The sequence below is a fragment of the Oryzias latipes genome, chromosome 15, assembly GCF_053564925.1.
Source record: "Oryzias latipes strain Hd-rR chromosome 15, Olatipes_Hd-rR_3.1".
In the NCBI taxonomy this organism is placed as follows: domain Eukaryota; kingdom Metazoa; phylum Chordata; class Actinopteri; order Beloniformes; family Adrianichthyidae; genus Oryzias; species Oryzias latipes.
This window is the reverse complement of record NC_136251.1, coordinates 21,108,237-21,135,546: the sequence shown is the minus strand read 5'-3', so window position 1 is coordinate 21,135,546 and position 27,310 is coordinate 21,108,237. Positions and strand designations below refer to the sequence as shown.

The 27,310-nt window shown below is 41.6% G+C and overlaps 2 protein-coding genes across 13 annotated transcripts in view; one reads left to right on the top strand and one right to left on the bottom strand.

The window, feature by feature from the left end:
- Positions 1-7,599, top strand: part of ctbp2a (C-terminal binding protein 2a) — a 65,869-nt gene extending 58,270 nt beyond the window's left edge. For 8 of the 12 annotated variants that reach the window (XM_011484383.4, XM_011484384.4, XM_078932180.1 and 5 more), the window contains 5 exons: positions 3,000-3,214; positions 3,857-3,987; positions 4,068-4,195; positions 4,270-4,393; positions 6,187-7,599. In XM_011484383.4, coding sequence (XP_011482685.1) covers positions 3,000-3,214; positions 3,857-3,987; positions 4,068-4,195; positions 4,270-4,393; positions 6,187-6,370 — 782 coding nt within the window. In that variant the 3' untranslated portion in view covers positions 6,371-7,599. Of the gene's footprint in view, positions 1-2,999; positions 3,215-3,856; positions 3,988-4,067; positions 4,196-4,269; positions 4,394-4,621; positions 4,700-6,186 lie in introns of all 12 variants that reach the window. The other 4 variants (XM_011484385.4, XM_078932182.1, XM_011484382.4 and 1 more) reach the window with 1 other exon arrangement.
- Positions 7,600-11,119: 3,520 nt separating this feature from the next.
- Positions 11,120-27,188, bottom strand: zranb1b (zinc finger, RAN-binding domain containing 1b). Its single transcript, XM_004077078.5, has 10 exons — positions 26,799-27,188; positions 22,818-23,875; positions 19,776-19,963; positions 19,278-19,431; positions 18,469-18,540; positions 17,794-17,992; positions 16,781-16,901; positions 16,286-16,415; positions 12,821-13,050; positions 11,120-12,749 (listed from the first exon to the last, which is right to left on the bottom strand). Exons 2-10 carry the CDS (start codon positions 23,779-23,781, stop codon positions 12,531-12,533), a joined length of 2,277 nt encoding a protein of 758 aa, XP_004077126.1. The 5' UTR covers positions 23,782-23,875; positions 26,799-27,188; the 3' UTR covers positions 11,120-12,530.
- Between the last annotated feature and the right edge of the window lie 122 nt (positions 27,189-27,310).

Here is a 27,310-nt window from a genome sequence, read left to right as displayed (position 1 = left end):
ACAAAAGAAAGTCACAAACAAGCGAAAAAGAGATCAACAGGAAGTGTGTTCATTTGCCTCCTTCTGATTCCTTTTTATTTAAGGGAATTCTCCTCCTGTGTGTGTTCAGAGCGTGTCTACTTCCTTACTTCTACGTTGGTTTTGACAACAAAAAAAACTCTCTAAGAAAGCTGCTGTCATTCTGGCAGATAGATGACAGCAGTGGCAGAAGAGCTCAGGGAATTCAAAAACACTACATTCAAACATTTCTATTGCTGCATTTCTAAAAGAACATGCATGGCTGCTTTCAGCTGACCCTCTCCGATCATCTTTTGGGGTTTTTTTTCAAAGTGTTATGATCATGCTGTTTTAAACCAAAATCTAAAAACTGGTGTGGTTCTCTAGGACATAGTTTCTGCAATAAGTCATTAGAAATTCACCTCAGTTGTGGGTGGGACTGATGGCGCAGAGCAACCCCGCCCCCACTTCCCATCATCTGTTTTTATAGGGGATCTGGCCCAGTGTATATTTTCTACCTCACAAATAAGCTCTTTTTCAAACTGCATTTTTTTGTCTGCTCTTGATTCACAAGGATATTAATGAATAATTCTCAGAAACACAATCACTATCCTCCATCATCAGAAAAGTGCCACAAGAACATGTTCCAAACACAATTTTTATCAGTGGGTCTTTAATTCAATTCAATTCAATTCAATTCAATTCAATTCTATTTGTATAGCCCAAAATCACAACCACAGTCGTCTCGATGGGCTTCGAAGTAAAACATGAACTCAAAAGGATCACGAATACAAAGAGTGCAATAGGAAAATACTAAAATGAACTAACAAACTGACTAAGCTATACTGGCATCCCTGCCCTTAGACCCCCCTTCGCGGTAAGGAAAAACTCCCAAAAAAAACGGATTCCGGAAAAAACGAAGAAACCTCAGGGGTGCCCACATGAAGGAGGGATCCTCCCCCAGGACGGACAGGCGATTTACCACAACTCTTAGAGAAGAATGAACTTATCTAAATCTACAACTACATATATAAAAGTCCAGCAGACGAGCTTCGTCCAGCTGTGGTTGTGGGGACAGTCAAAGGCGCGAGTCGAGCCGGAGACAGGAACCACAGCCAGGTGTAGGAGCAGGAGCAAAGGCGAGGTAAACGGTCAGGAACTGGAGCACGGATGAAACAACTGGAGTCTGGAAGCACTCCCACTCCCCAGGAGGGGAGAGGAAAAGAGGGAAAATACATGAATCGCACTGCACCAAACAGAGGCATGGAGAACTAAATGATAAATTATGATCAAGAATAGAGGAGAGGAAGGGTAGAAGTAAAAAAGGAAAGAGGACAGAACCCCAGTGTACCATAGTTACCCCAGCTTCAACTTCTAGCAGCCTTTTAAAAGAAATAGTTACTATTAAGTTTAATTTAAACAAATTAACATTAAGTTAAATAATCTCTGAATACTAACTAGTCTGACAATAAGCCTGTCCAAAGAGGAATGTTTTCAGTCTAGCTTTGAATGTAGAAACTGAGTCGGCCTCTCTTACATGAGCTGGGAGTTTATTCCATAAGACAGGGGCTTGGTGGCTAAACGCTCTACCTCCAACCGTACTTTTACTAATTCTAGGAACCACAAGCAGTCCTGCATTTTGCGAGCGAAGTGTTCTTATTGGATGGTAAGGGACTATGAGGTCCTTAGTATAGGACGGGGCCAGTCCATGTAAGGCCTTATAGGTTAACAGGAGGATCTTGAACTTAATTCTAGAATCAACTGGGAGCCAATGGAGCGAAACTAACACAGGAGTGATGTGATCTCATCTGCTAGTTCCAGCTAACAATCTAGCTGCTGCGTTCTGAACAAGCTGGAGACTTCTTAAGGAACTCTTAGGACACGCTGCTAACAAGGAGTTACAGTAATCCAGCCTCGACGTAACAAATGCATGGATGAGTTTTTCAGCATCACTCTTAGAAAGTATATTTCTGATCTTAGCAATACTCCACAGGTGAAAAAAGGCAGTTCTACACGCCTGAGATATGTGAGCCTTAAATGATAAATCCTGGTCAAATAAAACCCCAAGGTTTCTAACTGTGGAATTGGGGGCTATACTTATGCCATCCAGGGAGACTATCTGAGCAGACAGAGCATCTCTGAGGTTTTTAGGACCTAGTATAATGACCTCAGTTTTTTCTGGGTTCAAGAGGAGGTAATTAATTGTCATCCAGGTCTTGATGTCTCTGATGCAGGCATTCAGTTTCTCTATCTGGTCATTCTGGTCAGGCTTCATGGATAAATACAACTGCGTATCGTCGTCGTCATAACAATGAACAATGATTTTAATTGTTTATATATTTGACTAATAGACAAGTATTTCTTTTGCCTCTCTGACTTTAAAAGTAATTTTTTTAATGTAAATTTTTTTATTTCAAGTCTGTAAATCGTGTTAATAAAGTAGTTTGGGGGTTTTTTTAAGTAAAAAGTTCTTCTATTTTTACAGTCAGCAAAGTGTTGACTGCATATATTTTGTCTAATTGTGTTTTTTTTTCCTTTGTTATTGTGTAACTTGGAGGCTACAGCTGCACTAATTGCTCTGCAAAGCATGCACAGATCATTCTACAGCTAAATGCCAACATCTAATGGGCTCCAGATGAGTTAGTGCAGAGGCTGACTTTAAAGGGGGACACACTGTGTTCCAGTGAAATACCACAGAGGTGGGGTAATGTGGGGATTTTTCTTCTGTGTGTTTTCAGAGAGGCACACTTTAAGACACACGAACTACTTTTGTTGGAGATTACAATCTAATTCAACAAGAAATATTAAAAAGAAAAGTGAAAATTTGCAGTTTCAAACTAGCAAAAAAGTATTCCTAAAAGCAGAAAATTGTTTGTTTTTTTAAACAAAGAGCAGACTGAACGTCTCTTACTGTTTCGATTCATTTCAAAGGAACTCATTAAGATTCCACCATGATATGTAACACTGCTCTACATCTTCTCTGTTTCCCTTTTCCGCCTCAGGCCGCACAGGTCAGGCCGTGGCCATAAGGGCCAAGGCTTTCGGTTTCAACGTCATCTTTTATGACCCCTACCTCCAGGACGGCTTGGAGCGCTCGCTGGGGGTCCAGAGAGTGTACACGCTGCAGGACCTGCTCTACCAGAGCGACTGCGTCTCCCTGCACTGCAACCTGAACGAACACAACCACCACCTCATCAATGACTTCACCATCAAACAGGCACGCTGCGCCTTCTGCCGAAAACGCCAAGAGGAAAAGAGCATGTGTGGAAGCAGCCCAGCGAATTGACTCGGCCGCTGGCGCGTCTTTGCTGCCATCGCTGTTATCCTAGCAACACGCAGTTAGAGGCTTTTAATGACTGCTAATATGCTCAGAAGAAGACATGTGATATGTAGACTCAATGGTGGAACAGTGCCTTAGTCTGGTCCCTGCATAGCTGTGGGGTCAGTCTGACCCAAACATAGTTAAAGTCAGGCAGTAAAAGTGCTTTTAATGCTCTTCTCTGAAGCAAGAGCGGAAACACAACCTAATATCTTTATGTACAAATTGTTTAACACGCTCAAATACTGCAAAACCTACATTTGGTGTTTATGAAGCCACTGAGATGCTGATCAGTGGTCCCAGCCGACTGAGAGGCGAGGACACATGTGCAAGCTTTAAACAAACAGCTAACTGTGCGCGCCCACCCGAAAATCTGCCTCAGTGATTTCACGGTGCACACATGAAGTCGATAATAACCAAAAGAAAGTTAATGCTGCCACCTAGAGGACATTGTTTAGTTTAATTTTGCAGTTTTTTGTCTACCTGGAATACTATTTATTCTCCAATTTCCTGACTCATCTCTTACATTTTTGTCCTCAGATGCGTCAAGGTGCTTTTCTGGTCAACTCTGCACGAGGAGGACTGGTGGATGAGAAGGCCCTGGCTCAGGCCCTCAAAGAAGGCAGGATACGAGGAGCGGCGCTGGACGTCCACGAGTCCGAACCCTTTAGGTACCCAAGAATGTAATCTGTCATGTCAAACCAGAAGCTTGCGCCCTGCTCGTAACGCTCAACCGCCTCCTCCCTTCCAGTTTTTCTCAAGGTCCCCTTAAAGATGCCCCAAACTTGATCTGCACCCCCCACACCGCCTGGTACAGCGAGCAGGCGTCGCTGGAGATGAGGGAAGCCGCCGCCACAGAAATCCGCAGAGCCATAACGGGTATTTCTGACGCCTTGAAGCTTTGCGACGTGTTTTTTCGATTCCTGGACTCACCGATCTCTCTCCTTTCGCAGGGCGTATTCCTGACAGCCTGAGAAACTGTGTAAACAAAGAGTTCTTTGTTACCACAGCAACCTGGGGGATGATGGACCAGCAGCAGCCTCAGGTTCACCCTGAAATCAACGGGGCCGCCTACAGGTAGGAAGCATGCATTTTCCCGAGCAGAGATGACACATCGTCTCACCGCCGCCGGGAGTCAGACGTACATCAAGGGGGAGTTGGACATGTTTACTTGTATGTTTGTGTCTTTATTTTTTGGAAGGGGGGGATTTTACCCACAGGTTATGGCCCCCAAAAACAATTCATCTCGTGAGTTTAGGCTCTTGATTTTTGTCTGAACCGGACTGAACTGCTTCTCTCACACAGCCGAGTGAACCAAACCATGGTACAGGCCATAGCAACGGGGGGAATGCAGGACAAATTATATACCTAATGATCTACCAGGTAAATAAATGCTGTCACCGGAAACAGGCGAACCAATGACATCCTTAGGCCTGACCGCCCCCCACAACGTTTTGTGTCATCCTCTAACCTGCACACCCTGTGATTGTACCCTCAGATCCAGGACTCACCCCCCCCCCACTCCCCCACCATTATGTTAGATCAGTGGTCCCCAGCCTTCCCAGGCAAAGTTGACGTATGATTTATTTTCTTTTTTTTTTGGCGTCTGTTTTCCTTCAAGGGGTAAAGTCCATCTTCAACTTCAGCCTCGTCTGACTTTTAAGGTGCGACAGGTTAAAACCAAACAAAAAACAGTCACTAAGACTGATATTTTCAAAATATATAAGTCCACTATTTTGAGCAACTGTATTAGCAGCATCCATGTACCATTAGACAGCCGATAGCTGAATATTATGCATTATTGTTTTGGTGGGTGGGAACGACTGTCGCAATAAATCCATATTTTGAGTAAAGACTCCTGATTTCTGTCTGTAAAATCCAGATGACTTTTATTTTGAAATTGAGGGCTCTTCCTCTGTTTCCTCTTTTCTGCCAAATGAAACTTTTCAAATTCCTTTTTTAAATTTTGCTAGCTTGAGGGTTTTAATTTAGCATCTGCTAACGTAGCTGCTTTAAAAAAGTGGCGGATGGATTTTGGACGCGTGATCCAGCAACATCACGGTCGAGACAGATGGAGAGAATCCAGAATTCCAAAATAAAACTTCCTATAGGATCAAATGTATTTTTTCTCTGCGGCCCGGGGGTCGGGGACCACTGTGTTAGATCGTTCAAAGATGTTGTTAAAAATGGTAATTGTTTCCATGAGAGGAAAGTCGGTACAAATTGTATTGATGATTGTCGTATTAACAAAAACAAGATTTTCAACAAAAAAAACATCAAATCCATGACTTTTCTGAGCTTTTACCTTTTTTTTCAGTTTCTTTCTGTCCCTGGAACCCTGTGCTATTTTTATTTATTCATACATTACCTTTGGACCTGAATCCCATTTCCTCACAAACTGTTTGTTTAGCTGATGAAATCCTTTTCATCAAATGTACTTACAGTTTTTATTTGACTTTTTTCACTTGTAGGATTTTATTGTCTCTGTGTTGTCATGTTTTTTATTTTTTACTGTTTATATATTTTATACTTTTTATTTTTTGCTAAATTTTTGCTTCCTACTAGCGCCTTTAAACCGAGGATTTTCCTGCTTTTGTTGCTTCCATGGCAACTTTTTATTTGGAAAAATGTCCTGCTGATTCAGTTTTTCCTGTAATCTAAAATCTTGAGCAAATTAGTTTCATTATTTGTCTGAATGCGTTTTAGATTAACGGATTAGTGTCCCTCATAAATTGCTCAAAAGTAAAAAAAAAATAAAATCTGAAGTTTTATCTAAAGTTGCTTGAGCCCAAATTAAAACAAAACATATTTGTAACTTTTTAAAAATGATTTTGCATCCTGTCGACTCACCATCAACTGATTGCTTCCAGATTCCCCCCTGGCGTGATGGGTGTGGCCCCAGGCGGGGTTCCCGGACCGATGGAAGGGTTGGTGCCCGGGGGAGTGCCCATCGGTCACACTTTGCCCCCTGGCACCCATCCTTCACAGGCCACCTCCCCCAACCAACTCTCCAAACACGGCGACCCCATGCGGGAGCACATGACTGAGCCGTAGAGCAGCTGCAGCGGGGGGCGGGGGCCTGAAACCGGGGTCAGCCAAGGTCAAACCCATCCGACTGTATGCTCGACTTCAGCGAACTGCCCGCTGGGAAACGTTTCACTCTTCATTTCGGACGGAACCACGAGGCCCAAGCGAGGACAGCGGATGTGGGGACACGGCCGCGCTGAGACGCGACCAACCGGCAAACTGATGAAGATCGGAAATGGCTCCTCCCACCACATTTGTTATTCCTCTTCACAGACCGAAGGGATTTTTGTTTAGACTTTCATGGCATATATTTTAGAACAACTCCTCCTGACCTCTGGGACATGTTGCCAGGAACAGCGCAGGATGGAAACTTCAAAGGACAACGTGTGCAGCCTCTTTCTCCCTCGTTTTTCTGCACAAACATGTCTCGTGTAAACTTTTTTTTTTTTTTCCCCTTCAACTCTTGTGTTTATTCTGTTCTGTGTTTGAGTTTATGTTCTTTAGTGTGTGACAGTGATCAGGTTTACAGTTTCATCTTCAGGACATCTGGATTCCACCTTCACGGCTTTTATTTTTGTTTATTTTGGCTCCATGATGCTAGCAGATGAGAAGGACGAGAATCGGGACGCAGGATGGGGTACAAATGTTAGTTTAAATGAAGAAATTCCCAAATTTAGTTCAATATTTTCCATCCGAGTGTGACGGATTAAAAACTACCTGTGGTGTTTCATAAAGAACAGATTATTGTCACTTCCAAAGGACCTTGATTACATGCCAGCAAGAAGCTTGTAGGATATTAAAACATCTAAAAACAAAAGAAAATCTCTTTTTGGCTCAGGAAAACTGAAAAAGGGAAGAAAAAAACGATTCTGGATCTCTGCTTTTCACATCCATCGCTGTATTTTTCTTTTCTCATATGGATATATATCAAATGTACATTTTTTGATGTTAAAACTTCTCATTCCTGTAGATTTGTATTGACTTGTTAAATGTTCATATAACAGTAGTCTCATGTGAGCGGTTCGGCCCGCCCCTTTCCCCTTCTTCATAGTTTCTTCTTTTGGCCAACACGAGCCAGCTGCGGCTCTTGGAGGGATCAAACCGCCGCCGCCGCCATCCGTCCCATCAGCGCTGCGACGCTGCTCACAAAATGTTTGGTTTTTATTGTGAGTATTTGTATTCGTTTCTTGTACAAGGTGAACATATAGCATACAGTGCAGCTGGAACCAATAAATAAAACTCTCTGTTCTGATTAATGACTGGCAAGTTGTTGTTGTTTATTTGTAGAATCGCTAAAAAATGTCTATAAATACGTTCTTTATATAGCAAAATTCACTCAGGTCAATCAATTCCTTGTTTTTTGAGTTTTATTTTACATTTATAAAGCCAAAAAAACTAAGTTCCAGTATTGTTTAGGTCAGGGGTCGGCAACTTAGGGCACGCGTGCCACAGTTGGCACGCGGGGCAAGTCAGTGGCACGCTGTGGTGGTGGTGGTGGGGGGGGGGGGGGGGGGGGGTTGACAGTAAAATTGATCTCTGGATTGTGGGCTGTTTGCATCGGTCGGAAATGAAGAGAAATCGGGTTTGAGTGATCATCTCTTCTCATAATGATATTTTTTCCTGTACGGTCTCAAGGAAAGGCTCCAATCACGCGGTGCTATTACTGCGACCCCGCCCACCTCTGAAAGTTCTGCCACTTTACCGCGTCAGTCTTCATGAACGGGCGATTCAAATGAATGCGCAGCGCAGGGAAAACAAACACATAGTTTGCCGCGGAGAAGTCGAATCGTTGTAATAATGAGCCTGTGTATTGAAACTGTTGCGGGTGAGATGACAGGTGGGGTGATATGAGTGTCTGTGGGTGGAACGTGAGCACGTGCGTGAGTGGGAAAAGCGCCAGGCGGATCCGGGAGCTGCTGCACACGTCACATATGACTGACTGCAGAGCTTTTTTGTCATGTTTTAGGCGTTGCAGTATGGAAGCGTTTCTGTAGCATAATTAAAAATAAAAGTCAAAACCAGAAATGATTTTTCTTTTTCAAAATGTTGCTGCACTTTTTGACTCAAAATTAAAATAAAAAAACAATCCGCCAAAATGTGTTTTGACTTTTATTTTTAATTATGCTACACAATCGCTTCCGTGTTTCAGCGGGTGACATTTATGACGTTATAAATTCAGGTTGTTGAATAAAAACTACACAAGGTCAGATTAAACCCAGACTTCCTTTCTGTTCTGACAAATTTCAAAATAAAGAGTAAACACATTTGAAAACAAATGAATGAGGCTCTCCAATTGTGGCAAAGTAACTATAAAAATGTGTCTATAAATATACATACCATACAAATGAAAAAGTACATGCAATATATATTTATACATTAATGGTATTTTGTTCTGATGTATCCAAACCTACTGCTGTAAGTATGACATACCACAAATGCAGTACTTTGGGTTTCAAACACACAGGGTTGCAATACTATTTCAACTTTAACCTATTTTCCTTGTGCAATATTGTTATGAAAGCACTTTTTTGAATTAATGCCAAAACACATTAGAAAAAAAAACTATTTGACCTGCTGTTTTTAAAATAAATCAAATTTCGGATTTAAGGGAATGTTTTTGTATTTCTTTGTATTAGAGTTCACATTATAGTTGGTGATGGCACAATTAAGAAGAAACTTCAAATTTGGACTTCACATCACAAACGCTGCTGACCCCTGGATTAGGGTAGATTGATTTGCTAAGTAAACATGTATTACACAATGGCTTCTCCAGGCCTGCATTCTACTGCCTAAAACTCATTGGTGACCAAACATAGGAAAACACAACAACTATTACATTTTGCTGTTTGCAGTTTAGTTTTTCCAACTTTTCTCCTTTTTTATGCAGAAACTAAATTCTGAACTGGTTTATAAATGTCTATTTGAGTCAAGTTTTTAGAAAGGTTGTTGTCATGGTTCAACTTCCTGCAGCAGGACTACAGAGAATTGCAAACATTTGCAACCCGATGCAACATTTGAGGCAGCATGTCAATGGACAGAAAGCTAACAAAAAATGCAAATTAGTAAGAAGTTTGTCATTGAACTATACTGAAGTTATGTTTCTGAAATAGAAAATATGTTTCAGTGTCACAAACATGCAGGACATGACCTCTTAACCCTTGTGCTATCCTAGGCACTTTAACATTGGGAGTTGGGTCATCTAGACCCACTAGACAGTGCGCTGAACCTCTTTTCTTCAATGATTTGTGATCTTCACTGGTGTCCATGGATTACATGAAATCCTCTTCACCTTTATCCACCTTTGTCATGGTAGGGAGAACACGTCAATGTAAGGGTGGGGTCATCTGGACCCCAGAGGATAGCACAAGGGTTATTTGTGTCAAACCAAATCACAAAGCTTAATTTGAGAATCTTTGTGACACAGCTAGAGCTTCTAACTTTTGCTAATAAACTCACAAATACTGTCGCCTCACCCTGGTCAGATATCAGTGTTTGAGCTGCTATAACTGTCGACACATTTTAAAACGTAAATCTGTGGATCTCATTGCAGAGAAGTCCTGGGTTGTCGCTGTACTATTGTCACTATACTGTAGTATAAAGAAAGTAGTGTGACTATAATGAAAGTGTTGATGTTTCAATAAAAAACAAGTTCAGGCCCTTTTTTTGGACTGATTTAAAGTTCTGAAACAAACTAGTGCAAAATCTATTTACAGGAAGAAAGCATTCTAAAACCCAAACAACAAATGAACTGATTGATTTTTCTTTAAGTTAATTTGGCTCTAAATAATTTGAATTTCCTCCAATAAGAAGAACATAACAGCTGTCAAAAAAGAAGTTTACTTCTTTTTAGAAATTAAAACAGTTGAACAAAGGCATTTTTAAAAGAATCTGCTTAAAATCTGAAAGCAAAATGTTCTCTAAAAGTAAAAGTGCATGTTAAAAAAACTGTTTCAGAGAATTACAATTGATAATTGTCAAATTAAGCAAAATTGACATCAGTTCTCTACTCAAATTTTGCAGATTAATTCTTCATCAGTTCTCGTCAGTCTAAACTGGCAGACTTGCTCTGATTGACATGAGGAAGTGATTCTCTGCCGTCTCAATGAGCAAACGGAGAACCAAAGACTCCCGATGAAGCTCCCGAAAGCCTCTGCTAAGCTTTGAAGACCGACTAAAGCTTTGGTCTGACACAGTTATGCATGTGGGAGGAATTCACTTCAGCATCCTGGATTTGTATTTCGTCACCAAAATCGAATACTTTAGTCTTAAAGAAACCGATTTTCTGCTTTAACCCACACATCAGCCTTTAGATCAGGTCTTCCAAAGCCATTAAAAAGATGAAAATCAAAACCCAAATAATTCAGGGATCAGTGTTTAATTATAATGTAATGTTTTCTGGTCCAATCAGCTCCAAATCTCTTTAAATTTCTTTTCTTGGTTGGTCCACTGCAAACCTAAAATATTTAGTCAACTCTGTTGTTTCTGTTAATTTAGTTTGTTTCTAAAACACCAGTTTCTGAGCGAAGGATGTTCAAGCCGCTGTCATTATTATTGCAAATTGTATAAAATGAGACAAACACCTTTGTTGTCTTTGCCAGCAAAAAGACACAAAAAATATTAACAGCAGATCTGAGGATGAATGGCCTCTACATGTAAATTTTTCTGCTGTTACGAGTTCTTTCCACTAGAGGGAGCTACAAACAAGGAAATCCGAAATAAAACCAGGAAACAGGCTTCAAAATCTGATTTCAGACATGGAAATAAAGACAGAAAAAGTAGCGTATATTATTTTTTATTTCTGTCTGCTCTTTGCATCACAGTAAGATTCGCAAACTCAGGATTAAATCCACTAACCTTCATGGTCACAACTTCAACTATTGCATAAATACAAAGCGACGTATAGATGAAGCTTCAAACGTGAAGGAAACACCAAACAATACATTACAGGATGCAACAAGGAAAAAAATGCAACAAAAACGCTCACAGCAAAACAGTAAAAAAAAAAAAAAACAATTTAATAAAAGATCAACCTTTTTTTTACTTTTGTCAGCTTTGGTTTTATGTTGAAAATCTCTCATCTTCATTCAAAAACATGGTTGACAACAAATCTTTCCGTGCAGCGTGATGGTGAGCATGGCAATGTGGAACGAAGAGAAAAGGAGACACTGATCCAAAATGATCAACTATGCTGCCAAGAATTGTGCCAAACCTGCGTTTGTCCTCGTCCCAAAAAAATAAAAGCACCAGATTTCAGGCATCCGGATGAGGTACTAAATCCCATGCAACGATACAAGTCAATGTCCCAAAGATAAGCATGATTGGTTCTTTCCTCAAAGCACGAGTGCTTCTGTGCAACATGTCTCCATCCAGATTTGAGAGAATTAACAAAACCACAAAAAAAGGAGAAAAATATACAGAACACTAGAATTAGCTCAAATCGCTTTTCAAACAATAAATATATAGAATAAATTCAGATAAACACACACACACTTCTCAATCAACCCCAACAAGTCAACAAAAAATGAATGTTAGTGTGCTAAATAAAAATGAAAGAACGTAGCTTTGACTTGTGAAGGGTAAAAATCTCCCTTTTAAAGAGCTTAATATATGTTCTAAATGTCTGCAGTTACACCGTTTATAGAGAAATGTTGTAGTAAATGTGCAGTGCTCGGTAATTAGGAATAAGGAAAATGTATATTATTACACAATCTGGTTTTCCGAAGGTGTATATTGGCTTCGTCCCTGCCTGTTCAAAACAAAAACAAAAAAAAACTAAATCCTGAAAAAAAACTTCCAAAGAGATCGGTTTGGAAGTGTGCTTTAGTCAGTGTCCCACTGAATTCTGGGTAGAAAGTTCATTTGAATCGATGCTGGTATATTTCCTTGAACTCCTTTCAGAACCACATGCATTTATGTGTGCAGATGATTTCCACGATGGAAACGTCGGATGAATCAAAGGGCTGTTTGCCTTCCTAAACCATTATTCTCTCTTCAGTTGTCAGGATGCTCAAAATAGTGCTGCTGCTGCTGCTGCCTCTGCAAATGTACGGCGGAGCCAAAAAACACTAGGTTTGGATCTGGTGGTTCTCTTCCCTGCTGGAGGTGTTCACAGTTTGTCCGTGTCAGAAAAACAAAAAAACAAAAATCTGAGTCTGATGGAGGGCTTCCTCCATCCTTTCTAGCTGCTTCACTCGTCGTCGTCGTCTTCCTCCTCTTCACCGTCGGACAGAGAGGCACAGGGCCGGATCTGCCGATAGCCGTCCAGCCACTTCTCCACCATCTGGGTGACGAGCGGGTGGTTGCGGCGGCGGGAGCTCTTCTGAAGGGCCACTAGAACTCCGCCCTCTGTCACGCAGCAGTCCAGCCACTCCCGCAGGAGCTTCTCCTGCTGCTCCTCATTACCCATCTGAAGGAGGAGAGCAAACTGTCACAAACTCCACCTTCTCATCAAGCGCCAGCACAAACTGAGGGTCTTACTTCCTGCGCCGTGAGGAAATGAATGTGAAGCAGCTTCCTCTCGCTATCGACCAGCGGCAGGAATGTGACGGTGATGTCATCGTCCGTGTTGAGGTTGGCGCCCGCGCCGCGATTGTCAAAGCCGTCGTTCTCCATAGCAACCAGCGCTGAGAAGTGACCCCGGGTGTAGCCCAGAGCGATGGGGCTCTTCCAGCAGAAACTCTGCTCCCACAGAAGAGGCAAGTACACCCCTACAGAGGAAGATCGGAGGAAGCAGAAGGAAAAAGCTCACTTCAACAACATGAAAAGAGAGAAAACATCGACATAAAACCTTTGAACCTAATTATAAACACTAAAGACCAACTCCCATCATCTTCTGATCCATTCTTTTGGTCTTTAAGTTATGCTGTTTTTAGCCCAAATCTAAAAACTGTGGGATTTTCTAGGACATAGTTTCTGCAGAGCAGCAGTACTTCATTAGAAACTCCTCACAGAGTTGTGGGCGTTAAGCCTCTACTGGGGGGTATTCCAGGAAGCATGTTTAAACTAGCCTGACTTTAACCCTGAGCTCTGGCTGAAATCCGCCTGAACTTGCTTACCCGGGGTATGTCGGTTCCAAAAGACCGGATATGAGTTGGCGTAATTACACTCGACTTGGTAACCCTGGGTTAATGCACGTGCGCGGCAAGTACATAAAGACATTCTCAATGGATCGCCGATTTACGGAGTCACCATGGAAACGGGTGGAGAAAAAAAGAGAGCGCGACACTTCAGTGAGACGGAGTTGGAGATTTAAATGACGGCGTATGAAGATTATACGTCCATCAAGAAGTAATACGGCTGCATCAGCAAAAGAAAGAGTTTCTGCTTTTAGTAGAAGAACAGACAAAGTAAACGCACAAGTTTCTGATCTTATTTCCATTTTCCTTGTAACGCATATGTATCTAACTTAAATGAATTACTTCTATTGGTAACAAGTAATTGAGTTAAATTTATTCAACCTCATTTCTATAAAACTCAGTAATTTTTTGTACAACTCAAATTTACGTTTTATCTAACTAAATGTCACATTACTCCAATTCAATTTATATTTTTCCATCTTAATTAATTATGATTCTTGAACTCTCATGTGTGTAAGTTTGAGCCGGCAGATATGCTCATTTTTATAACAATTAAAAGGACGGGGAAAAAGAATTCTCCGTCATTATAATTACAAATAAAGAAGGTAGGAGTGCTATATAAACTCATCATTCTCTCCTTCACTCTCACTCATGGTGCAGAGACGTAAGCACAGTAGGACAAAGTAACTCAGCAAAACACGGTAAAACACAGTAAAATAGCTAAACAACTAAACACATTGGGTCAAAAACCCACACTTAAACCCAAATCCGTCCAGACAGGCAAAGGGAATGATATCCCAGAATCCCTTGCGGTGCCGCTCTAACAGCAGCACCAAAGTTACAGCTACTTAATTGAATTAATTTGAATGAAAGGAAAATAATTGTCTGAAAACTACGTGTTATTTTTAAGGTGACCTAACAAAAAATGATTTATCTTAACTGAAGCAAATAATTAAGTTAGACCAAAGTAAAAAAGTTTATCTTTCCAACATCCATACGTGGTCTTATCACCCTCTCACGGTGGAAAAAGTATTATCTGAGCTTCTTCATCCACTAAATCATCTTCAAATGGACACTCCATGCTGCTTCACCTCTCTGTAAACAAACTAAGCTTCAACTAAACCTGCTCCGTACCAGGTTATGTTCAGAGCATGAGTTGCCATGGCAACTTAACCTACCCTGAAACATACCTCCATTTCTGGAACTGAAAGATGAGGTTATCAACTTCCTTAGCCTCAAACTTATCGTGGGAGCTAGCATAACCTGATTTCTGGAATACCCCCCTGATATCCCATCATCCCTTTGTTTACACCCTCTCTCGTTAGCTTACAGCTGAGCGGTGCAACAGAAACGGTGAGCAATATGAAGCTATCCAGTCGTACAGTTTTGATCCAGATTCCAGCTCAGACGAGCAAAACAAAGACGTGAACGGATCTATTGGTCTACGAGTGGATGCATCAGAATGGAGTGGAGCGGGGAGACTTTAGCTCGCCCATTTCAGTTTCTACATCAAAATGGAGCTTTTGAAAAAATACACATTTAACCTTTTTTAATCAGGAAGGTCTCATTAAGATTGAAGACCTCTTTTCTTTTTTTTATTCTTTTTTTCCAGCAAACAAACAATACAAAAATACAATATCAAAAAAAAGAACACGTTTTTTTTAATAAAATAAAAAAACCTGCTGATATTACATTTAAATGTTTAAGTAGAGCTCAACTTGTCTTTATACTGTTGAAATAATCAATAAATGGTTGCCATGTTTCATAAAAAAGGTTTTCTTTCTAAATGTAAGTATCGCATTATGTTTCCCACCAACTGAAGATGTGTGCATCAGTGTGCAGCAGACATGGTTCAAAATCCTTCACAGACTGCACTACTGCAGGAAAAAAGGATCAAGAATGTTCTCAGAGTGGACCCTTCATGTGAACGTTCTGGACATGTCCCTGCCTCACTGTCCCACACATTTTGGGACTGCAACAAAATCCTTCCCTTTTGGAAACAAATATTTGAAATATTGTCTCGAATATTTCAGGTTAAACTCCCAGAGCAGGATTATTTGGAGTGCCAACTGCTGGAATTTGTCTAAACAGTAAACAAAAAAATGTCTTAAGGTATGTTACCCTATTGGCTAGACGTCTAATGCTACTTCATTGGAAAAGCAAATTTCCCCCAAAAACCTCTTTTCTGATGGAGTCCTGGCCAAGAGGCAGGAATTTCTAAAACACCAGGACGTAAAATGGATAACAGTCCCATTATATTACATTAAAATGTCTTCTAAATAACACTTGCATGTTAATGAAGTTTTTCAGTCACATTTAAAGGCAGCAGATCTGTCAGCTTCCAATCTTTCTGTATGATGTTCCAGGTAGCAGGAGCAGAGTAAAGAAATGCTTCATCAGCTCTAATTTACTCCTGAATTAAGAAATACTCAGAAATGCAGTTTTAATTATTAATTCTTTTATACGTGTCCTCCATCTCGAGAAAAATGCTACAAGAACATGCTAAAAACACCATTTTTATTGAGTGGTTCTTTAAATGCTCTCCTCCTCCTCCTCCCCCTGTCATTTCACTCTGGAGCACAGCCCCCCCCCCCGTGTGTTTTACCCCTTAAGCTTAAACTGTGGTTCCATCAGTCTTTAGCACACTGGCCCTCACACGGCTCTCTTTGTGTCTCCTGCACAGCATCATTCAACAGTCAAATTCAATCCAGAAGGAGGTGGACGCCTGTTCTCCTCACCCACAGAGCTGCAGGAGCTCGGCTGCCTCAGGAGGTGTTTGGGACGTTTTACAGCCTCTCAGCAACAACAACCTCAAGACTTACTCACACATAAAACAATCTAGTTTTAATCAAAACGGCCTGCTCACCTTGAAAACGAGTGTACCCCAGTGTTTCGCCACGGAAACTTTTGTAATACTTCACTCCGTAGACGATTATGGGCCTTCGAAGTATGTGTGCAAGGACAAAAATGTGGGTCTGCTCCAAGCTGGACCCTGGCTGCAGACATTTAAAGAACAAAACACAATACAGAAGGATCAAACTGTTAGAACAAACTGAGAGATAGACCACAGCTTTGGAAAATACAGAGATTCCTGACAGATGCCAAGTGAAACCAGCATTATGCAACAGCAAAGGCATGAAAAACAGCAGATCACAGAGTCGTCACACCTCAAAAATAATAACAGGCCAGCCGAATGCTTAGTGGGATCCTGAAGAGCAGTTCTGATGACAGGCAGGATGCACTTTCAAGGATGTGCAGCAAATTGCCCTCTTACATAATTGATGCGTCGTCAGCGTAGCTGACTTTCTGCATGACAAGCTAGCGTGTTTGGTGACGACGTGTTGCTGTCGTCAACATGTACCTGGCTGGCGAGGGAAAGGATGAAAGCCCAGTCCTTCTGCCACTGCTCCTCTCGAAGGGAGAAGTGCAAGCCGAAGCTCTGGGAGTACCAGGACTCCCACTCCTTCCAGCGAGTGTAGAACCTGCACACACACACACAAACATGACACACACACGCACACACACACACCGCTTAGCTAGTTCCGCTGCTTTCTCCTCCTCTGTTGTGGTTAAGGTCGGGCTCCGGCCATTTTCTCTTTTCAGATCCCACAAACCTCACATGAATCCCACAGGGCTGATATTTCTGAGTGAATAGATCCAAATCCTAATCAGAGAATGTTTGTTTCTGTGTGTCTTTGTTGTGGGGAAAAAAAAAAAAGATGTGCAAAGCAGAACCATTGGAAAAGCTGATTTCACTTGTGGAGTTCCAGTAGGAGGCGTGCAGTATGTGGAACTCTAAAATGTGCACAAACACTGGGAGTGGACCTTTGGAAATAGGAAACATGTGCTTTCACTTTGATGCAGAAATCTCAACAGAAAAAAAGGAACAAGAGCGCTTCTAGAAGTTTAGAGTTAAGTGGTCAGGAATCCTATTTTAATAAAAGCTCTTTGTTGCTTTAAATAAGTCTGGATGTGGACACTGTTTTACAGCTTTAGTGCAACGCCGTCAGCAATCTGGGTCAGAGTTTGACGTTTCTGCACGAGGTCCAAACTTTGGACTTGGATTGTAACTTAAAAAGCATTTTTCAACACAAAGGTTAGAGTGAGCCTTTAGCAGAACACACGCCGGCAGATTTGGTGTTGTTTAAAGACCCAATCAGATGAAACGTGGTATTCCTCTTTAATATATTCTTGTGGCATTTTTCTGATGGAGTAACAAGAAAATGAAGCTCAAAATTGCATTTCTGCATTCAAATCATTGTGAATCAGGAGCAGATGAAAACATGCAGGTGGAAAAAAGGATTCTGCTGAACAGTTTGGTTGAATTTAAATAAGCCACACTGACACGGAGTTGCATTTTTAAACCCGTCTCACCAGTGGGAGCAGTCGTGTAAACTGTCATGGAGGGTCTTGCGAAGCACCGAGTCCTTGTCATAGATGCCCCATGTCGCCTGCAGCACCGAGTCGAGGAGGCAGTCGCCAGCTGTGCGGTTCCAAAGAGCGTACAGTCGACTGTCCAACCTCGTCCCGAGCTCCAGGGACCAGTTGATGATGGGAGACTCTTCCTCAAGCTCTGAACAAGAAAACAGGACAGGTTGAGTGCTGGATTTCTGCTTTAAAGTATGCCACAGAGTTTTTAAGTAGCAGATGTGAATAATAGAACAGCAGCGAAAATATGCTTTAGTGAGGCAACGGAAGAATGTTTTTGCCCTGTGTCGGTCAATTAGAAGCAGTGATTCTGGTTAAATGTTTACAAAGTTTTTAATTATGTAAGATTTTATTAAGAATCAATATCTCCAACCAGGTAAACAAATTCTGATTCATCAAATCCAAGATTGATTTTAAGTGTCTTATTTTAAGAAAAGGGCTCCTCTGTTTGGCAATAATATAAGTATCCATCATTTTATTCATTAAAGAGTTTTTTTCCTACCCAAATTAGAAATGATTGGACAACAGTTGCACCTTTTTGTTTTCAAAAATGTGTTTGTTTTCAATCTAAAACAGGCCACACATTTCTCCTCTTGCTGTTTTCATGATGAAGGATTTCACCTTTTTGGACATCTCGGTCCAGCACCTCATCAAACAGCTTTTCCTGAACTGCTGGGGGCAGATCCTCGATGTCTGCAACAAAAAAAAAAAAATAATCAAATGGAAGAAAAACACAGCAATAAAATGAAGGAATCAACCTGGATAGTATTCAAAAATGTGCATGTCTTCATATTTCAGCTTTCTGCAAGAGCTGAACGGTCAGAAGAGCCTTTCTGCCTCCGTGTATTTTAACGTTTGCCACCATGTTTTTTCCCTCTGCAACAGTCAGAGCTTTCAACAGCACGTTGCCAGTTCTCACTAACACAGTGGAGCTTATTCTTGAGCTGAAATAATGACAGCACTGACTGTGGAGCTGAACAGAATGAGTTTCTATTGTGGCAGGAAAGCAGGAGCAGCTCTGCTGCACAACATTTGACATAAAAAAACGCCGTAGCTGAAAAAACAACAACAACTATCTCGCACAATGAAATCGGATAAAAAACAATGGAAACCAGGCTACTGAAAGAAAATAAGAGAAAAAGCTACAAATGCCTGGTTGGCAGCCTGTATATTCAGCATAAAGAAGCAACACTAAAAGACAGAGCCAGGCGGGGCCTCCATATTCTGGCAGCTGGAAACGGACAACCGCAGCATTATGCCCACTCAGCGGACAAACAACAAATTATTTGACACAACACAAGTAAACAACAATACACAAGTTAAGGGGGACAGCTTCCCTTTAGCAGCAGGCTAATAAAAGTTCTCTTTGTGCTGCATGATGACATAACTCAGATCTATTGTTTGTACTGATGAAAGGGCGTGGTGCTGACCAGCAGGCAGAGTGAAGGTGACCAGGTCTGTGAGGAAATAGCAAGTGAAGTCTCCTTTGCGCTGGTGAAGAGAGGCGGCCACCTCGCGGCGGATCTGCTCGGTCAGCTCAGGACACACCATGGCTGGGATACACTTGGCCGCCTGCTGGGACACCTGCAGAGAGGATGATGGGAAAAGGAAAGGTTAAAGGGGGGAAATGAACAGTCACTTACACTAAACATAGAAAAATAACAGAAAACATCATAAAAAAGACTTTAACACAACAAAACCAAACAAATAGCTTTACAAATTAGAGGCAAACTTTAAATAACATGACATACAAAATAAGGCTAATATTCTCAGCTAACAGCCTAAAATAACTGCAAATAGAAAAATGTTAGATCACAAAAAAAAAGTCTAATCTTATCGTTATTTGCCAATGAAATGTCAAGAGGCTAAATGAGGAATAACAATAATATTTGTGTATCAAGGTGGCACCTTTATTTTTGGACACTGACCTCTGTGAGCAACACCGCCAGCATGTCCTGTCTTTGGAAGCGGATTGCTAAGTGAACCAAAGTGAAGCCGTCATCAAACGCCGAGGGACGATTTAACAGTCGCACCTCATCGGATGTCAGTTGCCTTGCGATGTCACCTCCAGATGACTTGTAAGCTTCAACGGCTCCCAGGTCACCTTCTACCACACCTTTAGAGACGGACAGGAGAGTCAAAGAGGAGTCACCAAGTTCAGCTGGAGCCACATAAAGAGAACTTTTAGTTTACTGGCATTAAGAAATTTACCACAAAAAAACAGACTTTTAGTTTAGACTAAAAGTCATTTTTGAAACCACACTAGCAGATTTATAGATTTTTTTTTGCTAGAATCCCAGCGCTGTCAGAGGCCGCACTTTGTGAAGGAAAGAGTTATTGTGACCTGACATAATGAACATATAAAAAGGGGAACTAAAGGAAAACCTTGTGCTGGGGACAATGTGCTCTCGTAAACTATGAAAAGCTAGAGATCAGAATGTGCTTTATCTCTGCGGCAGCTGCAACGTTTTGGAGATTTATCTAACTTTGAATTCAAGCAGAAGAAACAATGGGTTCTACACTAATCTGTCAGCTGCTTTCCCCCTCAGATCCAAGCATAAATGGGAGAAAAAAAGGTGTGGTGGGTGAAGAAGATGCAAGCGTTTGCTCTGTTTTCTGTTCTAATTATAGCACAAATATCACAGTCACACACAAACAATCGGTGACAGCCTGAGCGCACATGAATCCTGTCCAAAAATAAAATTCTATATGACTAAAGTGGTAGAAATTAAATGGCATTAAGTGTTTAGCGGTTAAATAACAGGCGAGTTCTACAACTTTCACCAGAACAGAACTAACAGGATGGATGTTTCATGGACTTGGGAGCTCAATCATAAATCATTCAGTGCTTTTCTGTAAAGGAGAAAAGAAAGAAAAAAAGGTGATGTGGAGCCCTCCTAACAACAAGCAGTAGCACACTGTGATTAAAAACAGCTTTAAATTGCGATGGAGACTATTAGTGTAAACAGCTCAACCAAAAATGTACATTTCAACCAATCAAAAGGGAGATCCGCGGGTTAAGGGCTTCATTGGAATTACTGGGAAATCTCCAAACATCAAAGCTGAAATTACTTCCAGCAAACAAAAATCCTCCTCATTTCGAGCACAGCCAGTAAATACTGGTGCATCTGACAGCATCAAACACAGTTGATCTTTTGTTCTCACGTCAAAGGACCGCACACAATGCTCAGCTGCACGATCTCTCGAGCCAAAGCTGGAGAGACGTGGAGTGGGTGGAAGGACCCGCTGTGCCATGTGGAGCTGGCTGGTACTGAGAGGCGAGGAGAGACACTACACACCATCAGTGTGAGGGTGGGAGACAGCGAGCACTAAACAAAATGCTTGGTTGGTGTGGGTGTGCCCTCAGAATCACAGTGTTGCAGTCACAATCCCAAAGGCTGCAACACAACATCAAGATGCATGAAAACACACTGACGGGAGAGAATAGATGATCAGTTTCCTCTTTCACTGTTATCTTTCCAACCATATTTGCTTTACAATAGGTTTAAAAAAAGTATCAAAGAACTTCTACTCAAGGGAACTAAAGGGCAAAACTTTGTTCCCAGTTCTGCTGATGTGTAGAGATTTCTTGTTGAGCCTGAACAACTACAAATGCTGCATGTGCTCTGTTCATGAAGCAAATTAAATCTTTGCCAGCCTGAGATTATGTTGAACATCCTGCTGTTTTCAACTCTGAACACTGATTTCCTCCTAAAAGGCTAGCAAGATCAAAGTACAAATACCTCAAAGGGACCAAGGCAAAGAAACAATGTTAATAGGTATTTAGTTGCTTTGATAGTCTAAACGTTCTCTGCTGCTTTCTTATCTTAAATGAACTTTAGATAACAAACAAATCACATAGGTACATGTCTCATAAAAGTGAGGGCTTTCACTTTTTCCTGCAGACGACTCAGTAGCCTGTATGTAAGCAAACGGTATGAATCTTTAAGCTAATACAATTTCTTGGAAAAAAAGAAAAAAAAAAACCTCTTGGCTAGCTAAACAACTTTTGACGTTTTTTGGTTTATGTCAACAGTTATTTCAAAGATCTATGACTGTATCTCCTTCAGAGATTAATTTTGAGATTAAATAAACCAAATAAACATAAACATCTTTTAAGAGCACTGAAGGAGTGAACCATTATGAAGAACCCAATACCGCAGAACACAGTCTTTCTGTAATAATTGACTTTTTTTGCTAATTTTGACAACAGTTTACTGTGCCCATTACAAATATCCGATATCCAAACGGAGTTTGCATTCTTGGATTTGTTAAAGACCCAATCCAACCATCTTTTGTTCTATTATAAAAGCATTTCCTGTGGTTTTTTAATTAAGATTACCCTGTTTTTAGCCAAAATCTAAAAACCTGTGTCGTTTTCTAGGACTTTTTTTCTGGAGAGCGGCAGGAGTTGATCAGAAATTCACCTTAGACTGTGGGCAGGACTGGTGGCGTGTAGTAAACCCACCCCCACTTCCCGTCACGATGCAAGCCTACAGCCTCTCTCAACCCCAACCTAACATTACCGGTGCAACAAAAAATGCCGAGCATTATCAGCGCTATCCAGTCGTACAGTTTTGAGCCAGATATCAGCCCAGACGAGGCAAACAAAGACGTACGTTGATCAATTATTCTACAAGTGGATGCATCAGAAAGTAGTGGAGCAGGGAGCTTGTGGCTGGCCGATTGTAGCTTCTAAGTAACAACTACGCTCTTTTTCAAACAGCATTTTTTCATCCTTTTTGCTCCTGATTCACCACAATTTGAAAAAAGAAATGCCCAGAAATTCAATTTTCACTTTATTTTGTGTCAATCATCAGAAAAATACCACAAAAACCTGTTAAAAGCGCCATTTTCATTGGACTGGGTCTTTAACAGTGATACGTTAGAGAATAAGGGCTTCCTTTGGTTATGACCGCTATAAAAGATTTAAATAGTCACAAAGTTGGTTGTGTTTATGTGAAACTTACCAACACATGCATTGAGGAAGAGCCAGTCCGTTCTTCTCATTCTGTTTTTAATCTGTTTCAGTTTTTTGAAATCCACCTCAAGATCCTCTTTGATGTCAATTCCAGCACCAGATTCTAGTTCAATCCTTTGAAAGTCCATATTCACCTCCGACTCCCGTTTTGTTGTTGGGGGTGACCTTCTCTGGCTGCTGCTACAGCCCCCTACGACACCTACCATGCCCCCCACTCCCTGTCCAACCACATGCCCGACAACACCCCTCCTGTTGTCGCCATCCTGCTCATTACGTTTGGAGGTTAGCTGTTGGCTCTCAGGCGCCGAAGCGAGTTCGATGGGTTCAGCTAGCAGACTATTTGGCCTGGGGTGATCACATACAACACATTTGAGCGCTTTGGCCCAGTTCTCATAAGTGCAGGCGGAGCAGGTCCAACGCTGTGAATGAGTGTTGAGTCTATTCCGGTCATTATACTCCTCACAGGGATCTATAGTGTTGGTGGGGGGAGAAGGGCGACATCCAGAGCATGAGGTCTGTGGAGATTCTGTTGGGCTGCGTGGCTGCTGGGTTTGATGTCCTTGATGGGTTTCTTGCTTCTGCTGTTGAGAATGCTGTCTCTGACACAAACACTGCGTGCAACGGATGGCGCGGGGCCAGTTCAAATAGGTGCACATGTGACACGACCACTTGCTGGTCGTCTCTGGCACATGTGCAATCCGAACACGAGGTCGGGCGCTGGAGTCTGGACAAATGAGTAAGCTGGATCCCCCTTGAGATGGACTGTTGCTTAGGCTTGCAGGGTCCCACTGATGCAGACTGGCATCCAGGGCAGGGCTGCTCTTAAAGGGTTCCTCAGTAATGATGGCACCCCCGCTGGGCCTCTGAGCGCGGCACATGGTGCACTTGATGGCTGACGGCCAGTTCTCGTATGTGCAGTATTCACAGACCCACTTGGCAACCAGCTCAGTCATCGTCGCAGAGCCAATGAAGGAGGCTGCCTGCCGTTCAGAGGGGCTGTCAGCTCGGCAGATCCCCTCCAAAGAAGATCACACAGCAACCAGCGACCTAGAAATAAAAAGTATGGTCAATTAGCTAGGTGCTTTGGCATTATATCAAATAATATCAAAAGCACACTACATACAGTATATAGTTAACATTCAAGCTAAACCTTTTATTAGTTTAAACATCTGTCCAGATGCAAGACGCTTTTCTATAGCCTCTTGAATTATGTTAAATCTTTGGCACCACATATTGCTGTGGTAGCAAACTTTCAGAGCAAAGTACAGCGGCAAAGCTGCAGGTTTTATTGCAGCTCTGCACTCAGATAGTGCATTTAAACACACAAATGTACACACAGCAGGAAACTGCACCCTAGACCTGAGCCGGGTAACAAGAGGCTAGGACGGATGAAAGCTGACACGCAGGAGGGAGGTGCATGACTGGTTGAGAAACCAGCTCACTGAAAGACTGAAACCGAGAATGGATGATGAGACCACGGCCTAGAGAAACAGACATGTAGGTGGCTCCCACCATGACTCTAGCTAGATAGGCAACAAACAAGCAGGAGGCATAAAAATACCAACAAAAGTTAATATGTTCCATCTTTTTCTTAATGCAACTCTCCCCTGGAAGCTGGTTCATTAATATGAGTGTGTTACTGTTTTAAAATTCCACTCCAGTCATCTTTTGATCTATTGTAAAAGCGTTCCCTGAGGTCTTGTAAATATGATTACGCTGCTTTTAGAAAAAAATAAAAAAAAACCTGTCTCCAGGATATAGTTTCTGCAGTAGTTGATCAGAAATTCGATTTAGTGATGTGGGCAGGTCTGTTTGCACACAGTAAGCCTGCACTGACTTCCCATCATCCCTCCATTAACACTCTCTCTCCCCGTAGCGTACAGCCCCTCACACCCATTGACTGTGTCAGAGAACTGGACTAAGAAATCTTGCCCGCCTTTCATTCCCAATAGGAAGTACCCGCTGGTTACAAGAAGCCAAAAACCCATAAACCTGAACCTGCCTATTATTCAGTCTCTGCGAAAAACCGGTGTGCATTGATGCTCACTAGATCAGCGGATATACACCACAATGCATTGCGTCTGAAGAATTTTTGCCAAAAAATGTATTTAAATGTATTTTTTTAATAAACCATCAAGATTTTTGTATTCAGAAGACAGTGGACTGATAAATGATTGTCGCAAAACGCTCATATCAATTCAATTTTAACTTTGTGAAATTGATGGCGTCATATCTGCCGTTAAAAAAAAAAAAAAAAGTAGTGAGCATTGTGTCCGGATTGCTTTTAAAATTCAGGGCAATACATAGTACTGCACTAGGGCTGCACGATATGAGGAAAACTCGCGATATGCGATATTGGTGATTAATATTGCGATAACGATATAATTTGCGGTATATAAACAAACAGCAAAACAACCAAAAACATCATTTCCATTTCACTGCAACAGTTTAAAAATGATACTCCAAAGGACCCTCGTCGACGTAGGAGGCAAACATCAAACATAAAAGGGCTCATCTGGTTGATCAACAACGCAAACGGGTCCTTCCGATTGGTTAAATGCATAAAGGGATTTATTTCATTTGTTCAATATTTCAAGCTGCCATGAGATTGTTTTAGCACATTTAAGGTAACCATTTATTGCGATTTTCGCCGTCTTTTGCGGTATGCATATTGCACAGCTTAATGTCGCGATAAATTTGCGGTATATTGTGCAGGCCTATACTGCACTATATAGTTTTTTGTAGTTAGGGGTTAGGGTGGGAATTTGGACAGAGCCCAATTCTCCTGAGCCTGCTTTAAGTGGAAGGGGAGTGGACTTCCAAAAAGCTCACTCCTGACTGGTGACAGTAGATGCCATATAAACATTGACTCAGACTTGGACCAATCACTGCTTACTGTTGCTGTCTGGCTCCAAGTGGCGGCGTCCGTATCGGGAAAAATGGCTACTAAATTGCCTTCACTCCCCGAGTCCAGTTCTCTTATACAGTCAATGTAAAACATTACCGGTGCAGCAAAAATGGTGAGCAATATTGGGCTTATCAAGCCGCACAGTTTTGAGCCTAATGAGGAACACAAAACAATAATGGATCCATCCAAATAGTCAGAAATGCTATTGTAAGCTTATTTTTTTTCTGTCTGTCCTCCGTCATAAGAAAAATACGACAAGAACATGTTAAAAAAAACGATTTAGTGGGTCTTTAATTTATTCATAAAACTTAGCTAACTAACTTTTGTTAGTTTTGTTTAACAGACTTGTGATTGTATTATTTAAACTCCTGCAGCCTTTTTGTAGTCATTTTTATTTACGTTATTGAATTGTTGTTTTGCTATTGCACTGTCCCTCATTTATTACAGTCACTTTAAATAGCAGGGTAAAGCTCAAGGGGGCTAAAGTTTCCGGTGCACTTAACTTGTGTAGTTTAATTCATTCATGCCCTATCATTATCAGCTCATGGAACAGAGTTATACAAAACACCTTTTAGTAGAGTGCTACTGTTAAAGGAAAAGCCTGGAGGGGTGTTGCCTAACTCACTGTGTTTACACCACGCCTCTAGTTTACCAACACAACGTGTGAAAGTCTACTAATTTGCATTAACCCCTAATAGCGACGAGTTCTCCTCAAGCTAAACATGCACCAATGTCCGCTCTGGGACTTTCTAGCCCGCGAACTAGTGGCCACGAGCCGCTTTACTGGTCACAAACAAAACCTTGAAACTTTTGTGTTGTTTTTGTTAAGTTTAACATTCGAGTAGTAAGCTAACTTCGTTCAATTAACGACTTAGCTAAGTTGTAACGAGTTAACAGGACCACGAAAGCTAGCTGGTCGTCTAACCATGACAACCGTTTATGGGTTTGTCAGCCAACAATTACGGTCAAGCTAGTAGCTGCTCGCTAACATTACGCGATTATGTTTAGCCAGTAAACCGTCAGGCCCTCCACCAGCGGAACAAGAGGCGGTGTAACCCTCACCTTTGCTCCTTAGTGTTTACACTGCTCAGTCCCCCGCTGCAGCCAAAGCAACTGGAGGTCCCTCCGTAATCGGAGAACCTCACTCCGGTCCAAACTCGGTTTCCTCCTACTTCTTGGACGCTACTAGCCGCATATTTACTCCTTTTGGGGTACCGCGAGTCACACCACAGTGTGGTAAAAAAATAAATAAAAAAGAACCCCCCTCCCAGTCCCCTCCCACGGCTAATATTCCCAGCCTTAAATCATTTTAATCCTTTTCTCGGAGTAAAGGAGGAAAAAATACCAGGCAGAAAGCCTTTAATGGCGGCACGGAGGGAAACAAGCCGCACCGCAAAATTAACTACAGAGCTGAGGCTCTGAGCGGCGCACAGCCAGAGGCAGGACCAGGATTTACCACCTGAATCTGCCAACGAAGCTGATTGGTCAATACTGAAGGATGTACAAAATTCATCCAATCAGAGTTCACGTTTTAAAAAAAAAAGGACTGTAAGCTGAAAAACACATTTAAAAGC

Coding starts and splice junctions, on each gene's coding strand:
- zranb1b (XM_004077078.5), bottom strand. CDS start 23,781: ATGACTGAGCTGGTTGCCAAGTGGGTCTGTGAATACTGCACATACGAG. Junction 18,541..19,277: donor CACCTTCACTCTGCCTGCTG/GTCAGCACCACG, acceptor TTTTTGTTGCAG/ACATCGAGGATCTGCCCCCA. Junction 17,993..18,468: donor GGACCGAGATGTCCAAAAAG/GTGAAATCCTTC, acceptor TTTCTTGTTCAG/AGCTTGAGGAAGAGTCTCCC.